Source organism: Monodelphis domestica, chromosome 1 (genome assembly GCF_027887165.1).
Source record: "Monodelphis domestica isolate mMonDom1 chromosome 1, mMonDom1.pri, whole genome shotgun sequence".
NCBI lineage: Eukaryota > Metazoa > Chordata > Mammalia > Didelphimorphia > Didelphidae > Monodelphis > Monodelphis domestica.
In genome coordinates, this window is record NC_077227.1 from 174,268,778 (window position 1) to 174,285,310 (window position 16,533).

General features: G+C 49.6%; 1 protein-coding gene across 3 annotated transcripts; it reads right to left on the reverse strand.

The window, feature by feature from the left end:
- Window positions 1-3,599: 3,599 nt before the first annotated feature.
- NDRG2 (NDRG family member 2) lies at window positions 3,600-15,130 on the reverse strand. Of its 3 annotated transcripts, none has more exons than XM_056809974.1 (17): window positions 14,979-15,130; window positions 13,290-13,353; window positions 12,465-12,545; window positions 12,032-12,073; window positions 11,506-11,611; window positions 11,061-11,181; window positions 10,822-10,884; window positions 8,756-8,816; window positions 8,549-8,635; window positions 8,119-8,175; window positions 7,849-7,952; window positions 6,334-6,378; window positions 5,941-5,992; window positions 5,427-5,474; window positions 5,133-5,168; window positions 4,932-4,983; window positions 3,600-4,673 (listed from the first exon to the last, which is right to left on the reverse strand). In XM_056809974.1, the coding sequence occupies exons 3-17, from the start codon at window positions 12,537-12,539 to the stop codon at window positions 4,510-4,512; spliced, it is 1,113 nt and encodes a 370-aa protein (XP_056665952.1). In that variant the 5' UTR covers window positions 12,540-12,545; window positions 13,290-13,353; window positions 14,979-15,130; the 3' UTR covers window positions 3,600-4,509. The 3 variants fall into 3 exon arrangements, with proteins under 3 accessions (XP_056665952.1, XP_007479828.1, XP_056665953.1); XM_007479766.3 differs by lacking the exon at window positions 14,979-15,130 and adding an exon at window positions 14,219-14,340; XM_056809975.1 differs by lacking the exon at window positions 12,032-12,073.
- Window positions 15,131-16,533: the final 1,403 nt, after the last annotated feature.

Below are 16,533 nucleotides of genomic sequence, written 5' to 3' on the forward strand. Positions count from 1 at the left end.
TCCCAGCAAGTTTCTTAACTGTTGGGAATTCTGGAAGCTTGCACTACAGGAACCCTTTGCCTCTCTGGAGCAAAGGGTTTGAGTTGGGATATAACAAGAAATTTATGCAGTTAAGAATAGAGGAATATTAGTGAAGGAAGAACGAAAGGCCACTCAGAGGACAAGCCAGGAGCATTTTTGAGCAGATGAGGCAAAAAAGTTGAAGAGTGGATGTTGAGTTAAGAAAATTGACATAAATAAGAGAAGAGGCAAGAAGGGAGTGGAATTACAAAGATGCAGAGAGGAGATAGGGCAGCGTTAGATGCTATAAAGTATGCCCCTACCCTACTCTGTAAGCCAAAAGTTTTGAATCCCTTTTATTGACCCAAGAAACCACAGTTAAGCTGCATCTCCACCTGATTTTGGTCTGATTCTGACAGTGGGAATACTGACAATGCGCATCCAGGATGTCCAGGTAGACAGCTAAGTAGAGCAGTGGATAGAGTACTGGGCTCAGAATCAAAAGGACTAATTCAAATTAGAGAATGTCTATGGGAAACAGGGTGTTCTCCAAAGAACCACCTTCAGAGATATCCAGCTTTGTGGGATTTAGGCCTCTTCCAGTCTTTTTTCTGGTTAAATCTAATTTGGTCACCCTTTTCCCTCCTCCATTCATCCTTTAGAAGTCTTTTTCTTTTTCCCATCACCTCCATCATCTTTTTGTTCTCTTGAGCCCTTCTCCCTGCAGTTTGAGGGGCCCCAAGATTCAACAAGAGAAAAAGAAAAGGATCAATAACACAAGCCTAGACTCAGACTGTAATAGGTCTCAGACCAGGGAACTAGAGCTGTTATCTACCCAGAGGTGCCTGATGTGGTTTCTGGCTCTCCAGCCGCCCTCATCATCCACCATGAGCCACTCTATCCATTTCTCTCTCTTCTCAGGCTTTGAACTTGAAAGTAAAGTCAGCTTTCAGATCATAGCAACGTCAGGACAGATCAGGTTCAGTTTTCAACTGAAAACCAGAGTCATGACCACAAGAGGGCAATGTGATACCATAGCCTGGATCTAGGAGCGCAAAGTGAAGCCAGCTATGGACACCATCATCAACCAAATGGCCTAACTGGCCTGCACGGGGTCATCCAGGTCCTACCCTTGACGCTAGGCCAGAAGACACAGAAGTGGGTCTTTTGTGCTGAAATCTTGGGGGGAGGCCCCCTCCGTCGTGTCTCCTGTGGCCACTGTCTCAGAGGTAGAGGAAGGCCCACAGATAGACACTGTCACCTTCATTTCTGAAGACTAGAAATACTAAGAGATGTCCCTTCCAAATTCCAGAGAAGCAAATTACTCTGAAGAGCTAGCTATGTGTGCTTCAAGCTCTTTGCTTTGCCTCAGGAACCCACCAAAGAATGTGTAGGAAAAGAGCCACCTCCGTTTCTTAATCTCATTCGTGGAAAGTTGCCCTGCTATGCCTTAAAGGGCTTCTGCCAGCCCCATTTACAATCATCCCAGATCAGCTGACCTGCTGTCCAGGGACGCTTTCTCCCTACCTGCTAAGTGTGAAACGCAGTGCTATAACCAGGACCCCAAAATGTAGCAGGCACAAAAATTTAACATGCATGTGAGCCTCTGTAGTAACTAATTCTTTCTCTACTTGTCTAAATTTGTCTTATTTCCTATATTAAGTTCACATCATGAAACATAAAATTGATTTTGAGGAGACCCTCCTTGCTGCTTATCCCAAGTCTGAAATCGCTAGTTGTGGCTCTAGAAGGAAGCAAATGTTGATTTGATGCAGCGCTTCTCATTTCCTTTTGTTCAGAGCACAGTATATTTTCCTTCGCTCTGTGCCACGCTCAAAGTCTAAGTGGACAACACTAAAGGAGTCAGGAGACCGCCCTCTGCCGCTGAAGTCTTAAATTCCATACAGTTCTCAGATCTATACAATAATTTTATTTATATGATTACCTATGGAAGTTGCATACCACTTGTGGCAGCCTAGGAAACGAGGCCCACTGAAAACATGCCCTCTGAGAAGAGCATTGACTTAGTGTTGACACTGGCCCACTGTGACTATTGTCTTTCCCTTATTACGCGAGGCTCAGAAAGCTTTGGAGAGGCTGCTCAAGAATCCTGGCCAAGATGATGGTTCAGACCTGGTTGGCTTCCACTTTCCCCATCTCATTTGACAGCACACCTTCCAGAAAACCAAATTCAGTCCCTACTTTTTGAGTTGTGTATTGCTGGAGAAAATGTCTGCCCGTCCCTAGTTTATCCCCTTTTTGGGCAGGATTACTGCGCCAGTATCTATACAGTAAAGTGGGCGATATTTACTTGCCTATCTTGATCTTCAAGAACTCAGTGGTCTCCCATATAATAGATTCTGAATGATTCTTAGAAGTCTTTTAGAAATATTTAAAGTTCATAGACGCTTCAATTTTCTCAGAAGACTAGGTAACTCCAGTGGGCCTTCCAATTCTAAATTTCCAAAAACCTACTCAAGGGCAGTTACGCAGCACCGTGGACAGTGTACCAGGATGGGGTTCAACAGTTCCTAGCTCTGTGACTGGACAAGTGACTTAAACCCAGTTGCCTAGCCCCTACCATTCATTTGTCTCAGAACTGATACCAAAACAGGAGGTTTGGGGGGTGGGGGGGAACCTATGTGAAATATTCTGACACCTGCTTCTAGGCTCCTTTCATCCTTACATCCAGGAAGAAAAATGCAACTCCAAATAAGGGCCCAGCTTCCATGTGTCAGGAGGCTGTATGCCCTTTGCCTCACTGTGACTGCCATGAGGCAGGCCTTGGGGTCCTCAGTCTCCAAACCTGCTCAGAAATGATATCCCTGATGGGCGGATGATTAACAATGTAGATATTAGTGAATGGTGAGCTTGTCTACATTTCTTCTTAGAAATGGCATTTCTGAATTTCTATAGCATTTTGTCAAGTGGTTTCTCCCTTTCCCTAACTAAACATCTGGATGAATGGTGGAACAAGGGGCTTTATCATTCATGATGCCTGCTTGTGAAGTTAATTATCCAGTGGTGAGGGTGAGGGCCATACCATATTTTGGCAGGTTATGTTTTACATGCCCCATGCTTGTGTGTAAAGAGTCTTCAATCTCTCTCTCTCTCTCTCTGTTGCTCTCCCTCCCTCTCTCTCTCTCCCCTCTCTGTCTGTGTTTCTGTCTCTCCTTCTGTCTCTGTCTCCCTCTTTCTTCTCTCTCTCCCTCTCTTTCTTCTCTCCTCTCTCTCCTCTTTCTTCTGTCTCCCTCTTTCTTCTCTTTCTCTCTCCCTTTCTCTTTCTTCTTGCTTTCTTCTCTTCTGTCTCCCTCTCTCTTTCTTCTCTTCCTCTCCCTTTCTTCTCTCTCCTCTCTGTTTCTTTCTTCTTTCTTCTGTCTTGCTCTTTCTTCTCTCTTTCTTCTTGCTTTCTTCTCTCCTGTCTCCCTCTCTTTCTTCTTTCTCTCCCTTTCTTCTCTCTTCTGTCTTTCTTCTCTGTCTCCATCTTTCTTTCTTCTCTCTCTCTCCCTCTTTCTTCTTGCTTTCTTCTGTCTCTCTCTCTCTCTGTCTCTGTCTCTCTCCCCCTTCTCATGCGCACACACACACAGTTAACACTGGTCTTCAGTCTTGTCTACACAGTTTTATTGTTACAAGGGGAGTTGGGGGAGACAAGGGACTCATCATAAAGGGGTAACCTCCCCTCTGACATGGTCAAGAGCCCCGAAGACACTTACCCTGCTCCCTGGGCAATCCTGCCCATCCCTCATGCCTAGTCTCAAGCAGCACAGCTCTTATCTGGCCCCCTCGCCCCACTCCATAAAAACTGACAACTATAGTTAGTGCAGCCAAGCAGCCCCAACTCACTCCCTGCTCCTGCTCCTAGCTCCAGCCTCATACCCACTACCCTACATAATCACTCACACCTTCTCCCACTTCTATTTCTTCTCTATCCTCTAGAAATCCCCAATGCAATCTTGGGGTCTTCTCAAACCCCGAATATCCAATAAGCTTCCTAAACATTCACACTGTCTCTCTCTCACACACACACACACACATCTCCATCCCCATTAGGAGATTAAGGATTATTCAGAATCAGCCTCAGCAATTCCATCCCCAGAGGGTCTCCCAGATGCCCTTATTGCAGTGCATCCTGGGATAGAGAAAAAAAAATCTGAGCTGGGATGCAGCAACCCCTCTTCCCTCATCTGAAGGTTCCTGGATCAGAGAACAGCACGTTCCTCCAAGTCTTCCTCCAAAATAGGGAGACCATCCAGGAATGAGAAGTCGGGGGTCTGGGTCCCTAAGAGACATTGCAATCTCTCTCCCAGGGTTTGGTTGGGGTGGGGGTCACAGGTTAGAGGTCAAAGTTAGGGTGGAAATCAAAAGGTCAATGCCATCTCCCCGCACATCTGTCCTGCCTCTCGCTCTGGCTCTCTCTCCGGCCTATCACCCTTATAGACCCCCCGGGTTAGAGCTGGGGGCTTGGGGGGAGGTGAGGGCCAGGTCCTTCAAAAGGGGAGGGAGGGATGCTCAACAAGAGACCTCCATAGACTGTCCCGGAGACTCTGCAGGAATAGACCCAGAATCGCTGGTCCGAGACGAAGCTCGAGGACGCCCATCATCCCTGGATAACCTATTACTGGTCAGGGAGGAAGTTCGGGATCGAGATAAACGGGTCATGCAGGAAGACGCCACTGTGGAGATGGGAGGCAGATGGTATAAACGAGTGGTTAAATGAAAAGAGAAAATACAAGTTGCAAGTAGGATCAACAGGAGAAAGAAGCGGGCATGGATAAGGAAGGCGGGGGCAAGAACAGGGGGACGGAGAAGAGAAGGATGAAGGGCCAGTGACAGCAGACACAGGGCAAGGAGCCTCCCCACCCCCCAGACTTCCCTTCTCAAGGGGCCCCTCAACTCTCCCTCTCCTGTCCTTACAAGCCCACCATACTCACTGTAGCCCATGCCTTGAAGGAAATACTTTAAGGCTTCAGTCAGCTTCACTGGCTGTAACGATAGGACACAGAGGAGTAGTCAGGGACAGTTGGGGAGTTCAGGCTTTGGCGACGGGAAGGATAAACTAGGGCTCTAGGCGCCATGCGGGGGTTCTTGGGATTCACTTTTCCTGCTGTCTCACAGACGGCAGATAAACTCACCTGGGTCAGCTGGGGCTGACCTCCAGAATCTGCCATCTGTTTAGGAGGAAAATTCACAAGAGCAAAATGATTCAAAGTAAATCGTGGGATTGGAGCAAGAACCTGTTCCTAATCCCTCACTCTTCAATGCAGCCCCGATTGTTTTTCATCAGTCTTTCTCCTTTACCTCGCCCTACCTCTCGACCCCAGGCAAGGCCCCAGACCAGAAAAAGGGAGGCAAGAGAAGCGGAGGGCCGAGAAACATGGGTGTGAGTCACAGATGTGGGAAAGGGGTGGGAGGAGGCGGTGCCTGACCTTGAGGAAAGAGGTTGTGGTCGGGTCCAGCTTTGAGTTACATTCCACCTGAGGAGAAGGAGGCAGAATGATCCCCAGCTCCCGAGAACCCCCACTCTACAACTCCCAAAGCGAGGCCCAACGAGACCCCCTCCAGGGGCCCAGAGCCTTCTCCTCCTACTGGTTGTCAGCAACCTCTTCTCTCCCAGGATTGAAATCTCCAAGTTCCATAAGATCATGGGTTAAGAACAGGAAGGGACAAGTTAGCTCACCAACCCCCTCTTTTACAGACCCAAAATGGTATAGCCATTTGCTCAGGGCCACCCAAATAAATGACAGAGCCGGCGTTTGAGCCCTGATCATCCTACTCCAAATCCAGCATTCTTTCCTCTTCTAGTATTCTGCCATTTTGGTCCTCACTCTCCCCGTCTCCTTCCCCCTCACAACAAAGCTCTGACAAGCTTCTGAGACCAGAGATTAGGTATCCCCTTCAAGTCCACCACCCTAAGACCCAATCCTAGAACACCCCACTGACCACTGCATCTTCATAGGGTGCCTGGTCTCCCACCACAAGCATCACAGGGCACCTAGAGGTACAACGATAAAGAGTAGGAGGTTTAACCGCCTCCTTCAAGAAAGCAGCTGACAGTTATCTAACATGAAGATTATCTTAGCTAGAGATTATCCCCTACATAACCCTCATCTCCACCCCTACACTTCCCAGTTTCAGAGAAGGAAGGGCCTAAACAAGTGTTTTTTATTTTTTGTTTTTTGAAGCAAAGTTGGGAATGTGTGAAAATCCAGGGGGAAATCCAAGCCATTCCCTCACCAATGTCGTTGGCATAAGACTTCCTATCTTCTAAGAGGGGCAGATACTTCGGAAAAGACCAAGGAGAATATTAAGAGAGCACGCATCCTAGAGTCTTACCTCAAGTTTGTATCTCCCCTTCGATCAAAATGTAGGTCTCGACGGCTAAAGGGCAAAGAAGGAGGCAGGGACTAGAGGCAGGATCCCCCACCCATTCAGAAAAAAGGCTACCATCCCCCAAAGTCCCCCAAATGTAGGTCATCTCTGTGACTACACGATGCGGAATGGAGGAGGTGGAGGAACTAAATGAAATGGGGTGTGTCAGATCCTTGGAACAAGAGAGACTCTGTGTGCCTATGTGTGCATGTGTGTGCGGGAGATGTTGTGAAACGAGGAGGGAGAGACGGGAGAGACAGAGAGACAGAGACAGAGAGACAGAGAGAGACAGAGAGAGACAGAGACAGAGAGAGAGAGAGAGAGAGAGAGAGAGAGAGAGAGAGAGAGAGAGAGAGAGAGAGAGAGAGAGAGAGAGACAGAGGCAGAGACAGAGTGAGTGTGTGTGAGATCATCCTAATGTTAGGAAACCAGAAACCTCCAGAGCCAGGAAGAGCAATAGGAGGCAGGGTTAGCACCATCTCCAGGATTCCTGCTATTATCCCATGCCTTTCCCAGGTGTAGTTATTGTCCCCGTGTAGCCTATCTCCCCATTATATACCTGTTTCAATTAACCTCTATGTCTTAACTTTGTTCCCTTCTCATTTGCTACAGTAAAATATATTTTACTCCATTTTCCCATTCTGTTCCTTCTATTACTTCTCCCCACAAACACACTCTCTCTCCTTCTCTCTCTCCCTCTCCATCTGTCTCTTTCTGTCTGTCTCTCTCCACTCCCCTCCCTTCTCCTCTCTCCTCTGCCTCTCTCTGTCTCTGTCTTTCTCTCTTTCCTGCCTCTCTCTGTCTGTCTCTGTCTGTCTCTCTCCTCTGTTTCTTCTCTCTCTATCTCTCTGTCTCTTTCTGTCTCTCCTCTCTCTGTCTCTTTTCTATCTCTCTTTTCTCTCTCCCCTCCCTCTCTCCTATCTCTCTATTTCTGTCTCTTTCTCCCCCTCTCCTCCCTCTCTCCTCTCTCTCCTTTCTCTTTCCTCTATCTCTCTCTGTCTGTCTCTCTCTCCTGTCTCTCTGTCTCTGTCTGTCTTGTCTCTGTTTGTCTCTGTCTCTCCTCTCTCTCCCTCTCTTCTCTCTCTCTCTCCTCTGTCTCTTCTCTCTCTCTCCTCTCTGTCTCTTTTCTATCTCTCTCTTCTCTCTCCCTTCCTCCCCTCCCTCTCTCCTATCTCTCTATTTCTGTCTCTCTCTCCCCCTCTCCTCCCTCTCTCCTTTCTCTTTCCTCTGTCTCTCTCTGTCTCTCTCTCTCCTGTCTCTCTGTCTCTGTCTGTCTTGTCTCTGTTTGTCTCTGTCTCTCTTCTCTCTCCCTCTCTTCTCTCTCTCTCTCCTCTGTCTCTTCTCTCTCTCTCCTCTCTGTCTCTTCTCTATCTCTCTCCTCTCTCTCTGCCTCTCTTCTGTCTCTCTCCCTCTCCCCCCTCTCTATACTCCCCATCCCTCTCTCTCTCCCCTTCTCCCTCTCCCTCTCCCCTTAGTTACTTGTTGAAGCTGTTCCAGAAGAGCTCAATGTTCTCTAGGTTGGGGGCATGCACAATGATATTTCGATACTGCTGCACCAGCTCTGAGCTACCTGACAACTCTTCCTGGAAAAGAGGGAGGTTGAGAGAAAAGGAAGGAAAGATTCTGGCTAGAAAGGGAAGCTGGCATCCACCAGATGCCTCAGGAGCCCTTGGCCCATCTTCCCTCGTCTTGCCCTCGCTATCCCCTCCACTCCCCTGAGCTGCCATGACCCCACCAGCTCCCCAGTACCTGACTGAAGAGGTGCTCAAGGATCATGTCAGAGACAGAGGAAGTGAGGCCAGTCAGCTGGAGAAAGAAAATTAGGTAAGAGATGGAACAGGAGATGGGGGGATTTCTCACAAGAGCTCCCAGTCCCATCCTCAATGCTTTCTATTTCTCTCCCCCACCCCCAATACCCCTTCCTTTTTCACTTTGGTTTGGGAGAATTCTTGGAGAGGATCCAGCTTTTGCTGCTACTGAGCTGCCATCTTGGCTCCATCCTGCCTTTTTCACATTGCACATACTTTCCAATATAGAGCCTGGGAAGGGGCCTAATAAGGGAGCTCCCTAGTTTGGGGAAGCATTCATCTGTATGTCAGACATCCTACATTCCTCTTCCCTCTCCTCTGTCCTAACTATATACTCTGCCTCTTTGCATATCCCACTTGCTCCTCCAAACCTTATGGGCAGCCCAGTCCATCCAGCCCTTAGCACTGGAATCAAGGTTGACGAGAACAAGGCCTTCCACTTGGTCTGGATGTGAAAGCTTAAGGATAGTAAGAAGAAAAAGAGTCAAAATCTTACCAACCCCCCAATTCAGGCCCCTTCCCTAAATCCCCTGAACCACCTTTCTCTCATCTTGGCATCCCCCCCCCCCTTTTCTTACAGCATATCGGGACAAAACATAGGCTCCAGCTCCAACTCCAAAGCCAACAATGGTGGAGAAGCTGTGGGAGGAAAGAAAATGGGAAAGTGGTGGGGTGCAGATGGAAAATTTCCAACACCTGACCTACACTCCCAGCATCCTTTTAAGTTAGGTCCTCATTTTACATAAGTATGCTTAGGAAATAAATTTGCTGCGGGGCTCTTTGCTTTTGGTAAAGCATTGCAGGTGTGAGTCGCTAGCTCTCTTTGCTCTGCTCACTTGAAGGACCTTTTTTCTTTGCCCTCTCTTTGGATTTAGTATTAAAAATCCTATATATTTTTAAATATTAGGAATATTTATTCATTTTTACTCCTACAGTGGGAAAGGAGAAAGAGAAGGAATTGTGCTGTTCCAAACCTCCCCACTAAAGTCAAGGGAGGCAGAGAAAACCAAAGGACTAGGAAGCTCAGTGCTTTGTTCTCAGTACAATTTTGTCTCTGCCCTCTCCCCACCTCTGTTACTTGGGAGACTGAGACTTCTAGGAGTCTGGGAAGCCCCGGTGACTGGAGAAGAAATAGGCAAATCAGGGGAAAGAATGGAGAAAAGAAAACTGGGGGTAGATTGGAAAGCAATCAACAGGGAGGGCAAGAAAGAGTATTTAAATGCAATTATTATTACAAATCATTGGTGTCTCAGCTGGATTTTAATCTAATCCAATAGTATGGGATTCCTTTCAGGCTGAAAGAACTCAGTGTTCCAATAAAATATAATAATGGCTAACATTTATATAAGTGATAACTATATGCCAGGCACATGTGCTATACAAATATGATCTCATTTGATCCTCACAACAACCCTGGGAAGGAGGTGCTATTATTATACCTATTTTACAGATAAGGAAACTGAGGAAGACCAAAGTTAAGTGACTTACCCAGGGTCACACAGCTATTAAATATCTGAGGTTGCATTTGAACTCAGGAGTTTCTGAATCCAGGCCCAGAGCCACCTAACTGCCTCTATCACACCACTTGTTCTTTCTCCATAACTGCCTTCAACCTCAGGTCCCTAGTATCCCTTCTTTATAGTGCCAAGCATCCTTTGGTTATCACTCATTCAAATTCTGACCAAGTTGCATCTAGGTCCCATTGGGCAGGGAGTGAGCTGACATAGTGTATACAATAATGACTGGTCTTTCTCCTTTTCCCTTGCTACACACAGTTCAAATGCTTAGACCTTCCTCCGTCCTCCCAGGGATAGTCATGCTAGGAGATGCCCTCCCCTCTGAGGGCAGATAAAACAGAAGTACCTAGTAGGGAAAGACCTAGCTATGACTAACCAGAGGGTCTGATCCTGCCAAAAAAAGGTGAGGGAAAGAAGTTACCAAAAGGAAGCTCCCCCCCAAGTCCCTGTGCCCCAGTGTATGCCAATCCTACCCCCAAACTCTCCTAAGAGCTTTTCCAACTTGATTCTGTTTTGTTTCTGATCCTATTCTATACAAATGGAATATGGGAGGAAGCACAGATTTGAAATGAAAAGGAGATACTAATACTCAAGTGGTCAAGGAAAAAGGGGAAACTAGAACATGAGAGGTAGCCAATTGTGACAACACAAAGAAGGCCAAGAATAGGACCCAGAACACTCAACTCTGCAGATCAAGGGCAAGTCTCCCAGTTCCTGAGGGAGGAGGAAGGGAGAGAGAAGGGGAAAAGACAGGTTGATCTGGTTCCCCTGGGTTTATGTCACCCCTTCCCCTTTCCAGCTTCCTGATTCAGAAGGGCCCCTCTCTAGCTTGCAGGTCAGCAGTACTAAGAAAACTCTCAGTGATTCAGTATAAACATGAAATCCTCCCTCTCCTTTTCTCCCTCCTCCTCACCAAAGGAGGTAAGATATCCCAACCAGATCTCTCTGTCTGTGCCCCCCTCCCTGACCCAGCCTAAATGCCTAATCATTTTCACCCACCCTCAACAACGACCACCTCTTAGGTAAGAATATGGGTGGGAAGGAAAACCAGAAATCATAAACTTGGGATAGAAGGTAGAAAATACTTGTTTTAGTGGGGGAGCACAAGAGTACTCTAAGCCTCTCACTTTAAGAACTGCAGGATAAACGGGATCATGTCTGCAAGCTGGTCCAAAGATGGATACTGGTACCTGAGGGAGATGGAAATGTTAAGACCCCTAATCCTCTAGTATCCCACCACCTCTGTCCCCCTTGTGCCCATCTCTTCCTCCCCTTTCTCTTCACCCAACTGTTGGCTCCTCCTGTCTTTCTCCATTCTTTCATGGAGCATCTGAATCTGGTTGTCATAAATGGAAAGGGTTCTTACCCCAAAGGAAACACAGGTGCCCCCTCCTCCATACCAGGGGCCTCCACATGAACCCGAACAAAGTTCTTGATAATTTCTTGCATGTCTTCAGTATCAAAGAGTGGCTTGAAGCAAGTCTTATCTGAGGAGATTCCCCAAAAAACCACCCAGATAGAGGGATTAACCTGGGAAATAAAATCCCCTGAGCCAGACCCCATCCCCTTTCCCTAGAAAGAGTCAAACTGGAGGGTATCGTCCCCTTGATAGCCCCAATGTCTCCCCATTTGCTCACCCCTACCCCTTCATCCTGGGCTACCTGTTCCCCTGACCTCTACCCCACAGGGAGTGTGTCTGGAGTGGAGAGAGACTGAGGTTGGAGATGCTGGCATCAGACACAGCCCTAGGAAGCAGGAGGAAGTAGGGTTGAGGGTGGGGATAGATGAAGAATTCTAGAGGAATCGCTTACAATTGAGTCCTACATCATGGTAGGTGAGGATCGCTGGACGCTTGGGTTTGGGGATGCCAAAGACAGTGAAAGTGATGGAGCCAAAGGGGGTCTCCACAGAATGAGTCTGTGCGGGACAGAGATCAGAGTCAAGACAGGGTTAGACTAAAAGGGCAGAAGGGAAAGGGAAAGATCAGATCAGAGTGGGAGTACAAGAAGGAAAGCAGGAGGGTAAGAAGAATCTGGAGCAGAGCACAGGAAGATAACAAGACTACAGAAAGTTACGGGTGAGGATTTGGTATGGTGAAAGATGATATGAGGGTAAATCAGATTAAGGAGAAAACAAAGAGAGCAAGTGGCCTCTAATATATGAGGAGAAATCATTTAGAGATAATGGACCTAGTGTGGTAGAAGGAAAACTAGAAACAAGGAGGGAAAGGAAGGGAAGAAATCAAGTCTGGCCAGCCAATGGAAGCTTCTCTATAATTGGAAAAGGGAAAGAGAGGATCCCTGCCTCTCCCACCCTGGGTCTGCCTCAGGATGTTACCTGTCCTGCGTCCAAGAGAGTTTGGGCAGCTAATTCAGCCTCCTGGAGAAATATACAGACACACACACACACACACACACACACACACACACACACACATGCATACACACATAGATATAACATGACAAGAAGCACATACAAGAAGATAGACATAGAAGACCAACCCAAAAAACAAAGAGAGATACAAAAAGAAAGAATTGACAGACACAAAAAAAAATGAAGGTTAATGTGAGAAATAGTACTATAGGCATGGACAGAAGGCTATCAACCCAGGTAAGGGGGCTAGACTCCAAGGTGTGATGTATGGGAGGAGAGAAATTAACTGGAGAGCAGAATAAAGTTGGGGTAGGAGTGAGGGAGTCTTGGAAATTGGGGTATAAATCAAGGGAGGATGCAATGTCTGGAATTTGGGGACCAGAGGGTATCCAGCAACCTTGACATCTTCCAGAGTCTTTCCTGGTAACAGTGGCTTCTCCTCAGTGATAGACACCTCCTGTAACTCCGACATGGTGGCCTGAGAAGGTATGGGAGAGATGAAAAAGACATAAGGGGGAGACAGTGAGTAGAGGACTTTACCCAACTTCCCCTTAGACATTGCTTTTTCCCCACACCCTCATCTGTCCCCAAAGATCTGTCTACAACATCCCCTTTGAAGTCATCCTCTCAGAAAATGAGATAACGTAAGGCGACATGTGGGGATAAAATCCATTATGAGGCCCACACACCATCCTGGCCCCAAGGCAGGAAATTTGGGCAGATAGGTGAGGACTCCAGATATGCCACACCACCACCACCATCACAGAGCTCTCTTTTTCCTCCCCTCTGTCCAGGACAGAAATACCCAGGGAGGGGCAGTGGGACGGCTCGTATTTCCTGGGCCTATATTTAGGGCCTACTCCCTCCCTCTTCCACCCTGGATCAGAGGCTGCCCCCAGCTGCAGGGGAGTGGGATTGGTGGGCTCTAGGAACCAAGTAGTCCAAAGGTCTAGACCCAAGGGCTGAAGAAGGAAAGTCTATAACTGACCATGCCCTTCAGCTCCCAGCCCCCCAAGGTCAGTGGCTCAAGGGGAAGAGGGACCGAAGTGACTGGAGCAGACAGAAACCCGTGGAAGCCCAACTTTGAAGACATACCTAGACCTCTGCTTACCACCTTCCCTTACGCCCCTCTACCAATAGCCGATGAATAATAAATTAGTACCACAAGAGAGCTCCAGAGCAAGGAACAGCCACAGCTAGGTCAGTGGGTGGGGTTACTTACTGGCTTCTTATTGGGTGGATGCAGTGGGGTTAGGGTAAAGGTCCTCTCTTCTCAGTCCAGGGGTCTGAAGAGACACAGAGAAGAGGAGAATGAGGGGCAAGCCTGCCTAAACCTAGAGCTACCCCTTTTCTTCTTAAGAGCGGTCCACCTAAAGGCTGAAATCCCAAACTCAAAAGCAGTCTTCCTTCTCCAGACTTCTGACTAGGATGGCTTTTTGGTTTGGTTTGGCTTTTCTGGATGCTTTTTATTTCTTAAGGACTAGGTAAGGGAATGGGGGTATGAGCAGAAGGTATTGGTCCAAAATCTTGAGGGTAGAGGGCCCAAGGGCATCTGGCAGAAGAACAATTATTAAACACCTACTCTTAAAGTCCTGGTGAGGATGGGATGGAGGGACAATATAGCTTTCTCGTCCCTCCTCCCAAAGTCTAAACTCACAGCCTTCAACTGATCTCATCCCCAACAGGGAAGCATGGGGAAAGGCTTTGATCAGAGTGGAGGTCCCAGGGATCCCTCCCACGCAGGCCCTCGGCGCTCAGCCCCCAACCCTGGGGTCTGGGAGGTGTATCCCCTGCTTCTCATCACCCCCGGAACCAGTCTCAGCTTAGAACCTGAGATTCCTTCCCTCGTGCCTGGACACGCTGCCCATTCGTGTGGGCGAAGCCACCTACTCGTGGTGGGCTCGAAGAGCCAAGGGCTCGGTACCGAGCAGCCAGGGACACACACGCCCCACTGCACACAGAGGGTCGGCTTTGTGCTCTACACCAGCTGCACCCCGGATCAGCACCCACTCCCTAGTTGCTCTCAGGCCCCGCTTCCTAGAACTGTCACCTTCGCCCGTTACTTGCTGGCCCGAAGCACACTCGCTCTCCGGCTCCGGCTGCCCAAACCCCTCCAACTACCCGGGCTGCGCTGCCCGCCCCTCCCCCTACCTGCTGTTCGGTCGCCGCTGCCACCGCCGCCGCCGCCGCCGCCACCACCTTCACTCGTCTTTGACTCCCGGACCCGCCCCAACTCTCCGCCCCCACAACCCCGCCCAACAAACGCTAGCTGCTGGACTGCTCCCCCAGCCTCTCCCGGACCCGCCCGCCTTCTAAAACCCGTCCCAGGTCCCCAATAAACACGCTCTTCTCGCTTGACCCTGCTCCAGGCCCTGTGCCCCAATCGGGATGGGGCCAAAGCGGGGGGTAAGGAGCTGCAGGAAGGGGACAGGACTGTCAGGTCGGCGGGCGCTCCCCTTTAACTTCCCACCCAGCCACCCTATCAAAAATTAGGGAAAAAATGGGGGAAGGGAACATTCTTCACTAAGTCCTAAGAGGTGACACCTCCCACCAAATTGTAGCCTAGGCACAAAGATGCCTCCAACCTCTCTGAACACCTGCTCTTCGACCCCAGTCCACCAAGTTCCTATTCTACCTATTCCAACCCCAGACCCCTTCTGCCCCAACCGCCCCCTCCCACGGTCATCCCAAGTCCCTTGGGGAGAGGGCTCCGCAGGCCCTCTGCCCCCAGCCCCAGCGTCCCAGGTTCTTCCCCAAAGCCGCCGGGGTCCTACGGGAGGAAAGTAGGAGAGGAAGGGGAGGGAGATCCGGGACTGAGAAGGAGACTGGACTCAACAGAGAGGAGGGGGTGTCTAGGGGGCCTCTAGTAGCCTCGGGAGTCCGGCTCCGGGGTGCCTGGGGGTCCTGGTACCTCAGTTCTCTGCGTCCGGCGATTGCCCACTCGGCTCCCCAGCGAGTAGTTGGAAAACAAGCCCGGGGGGTGAGGGGGGCGGGGAGTGCAGAGGGCCGCTATAAATAGAGTGGGAGGTGGGGGAGGGGGGCTTGGAGGGGGTAGAACTGAGAGGGGACGGGACTGGCCAACGGGGACTCCGGGGTCATAGCCCCGGGCGGGGCGGGGGGAAAGGCGGAGCTGGGGACCCCCAGGAGCTCTGACTCCTGGGTAAACAGGCTTGGGGGCGGGGTTTACCCCGTGGGTGGGGGGTGGGGGGAGTACACAGTGTCCCGGGCTTGGGGCCCAAGAGACCCCGCTGTGGACTGAGCTAACCCTTCCCTGCCCAGACCTAAGACTGGGAAAGAGAATAGGAGAGCCCAGCACGGCCCCACAGTCCCAGAAAGGACAAACCTTTCGAGACCCCGAGTATGTATCTCTTGCATTGCCTGTCCTCTCCTCCTGGGCATCTCTGGAGGACCTGCGTTACCTCACGCCCACCCCTCCCTCTCTGTGGGTCCCTTGTGGTTGGGGCAGGGTGGAAGGTTGCCCCGGGCATGAGGCAGGCTGGGCTGGACTGCGCCTACCCATCTCCAGCCAACCCACAAGCTCTCCCTAGGACTCTGCAACCCAGCCTAGCCCACCCCCACCTCCATGAAGCCTGGTTTCCGAGACACCATTTAGGGGCCCCCGGCTCTGGGCCAGTTGGAAACAATGGCCAATGGAACTAAAGCTGCCAACTGTAACGCCTGCACAGACCAACCAACCCCCTTCCCCTCCCCAGACCCCCAACTCAACCCCCCCAAGCCTGGGAACTACCGCCTCCCCCCCTTCCAACTCCCCCAGGGAACATCAATGCCCCTTTCATCCCCGCTTGGCAGGGGCTTGAGGGCGGAAGGAGGGGCTGAGCGGGAGAAGGCTCTGAGGGAGGGATCAGGTCAGGATCACTTCAAAGCCCCCATTTCCCCCCACCCCCATCCCCAGAGGCAGCAGACACTCTCACACCCAATTCTCCTAGCTCCCTGAACCCTCTTTTCTACACTTTCCCCCCACTCTGTTCATTATCCCTCTGGAGCTGGGCACAGAACCCAGGCACTCTGGCCCCCAGCCCAGTCCCCTCTCCCCTCAAACCCAGGCTTTCACCAGATTTTGGTCAGAGAGAGAAGACAGCTGGGCCTAGAACTATAGATGTGGACATGAAGGTGGGTGATGAAGAATTATGTTCTAGCCCCTGCTCCCTGCTGAGCTAGAACCTAAGGATGGGGTCTCCTATCAGGACTTCTACTATGGGAGGAAGGGGATCTAAACCTTTCCTTAGGACCAGGAAAAGAGTGTATCTATCAGTTGGCTAAGTTTCTAGTTCTAAAAGCAAAGAGTTCCTGCATCCATAAATAAGCAAACATTCCTTGTGAGACTGAAGAGTCTATTGCAAAGCATAAAATACAAATTCATTTTAAAGTATCCTAGTTTTTTTATTATTATTATGTATTTTATCAGTCTATTTAGTAATCCCACTTCTAGCATGTTGAGAGTCCTG

Bases quoted from the DNA above. Each gene is read 5' to 3' on its own strand.
- NDRG2 (XM_056809974.1), bottom strand. From the start codon at position 12,539: ATGTCGGAGTTACAGGAGGTGTCTATCACTGAGGAGAAGCCACTGTTA. The intron at 10,885-11,060 runs GTAAGAACCCTT...CATCTCCCTCAG, and splicing joins GCACCTGTGTTTCCTTTGGG to GTACCAGTATCCATCTTTGG. The intron at 8,817-10,821 runs GTGAGAGGCTTA...TTCCTCCCACAG, and splicing joins TTTATCCTGCAGTTCTTAAA to CTTCTCCACCATTGTTGGCT.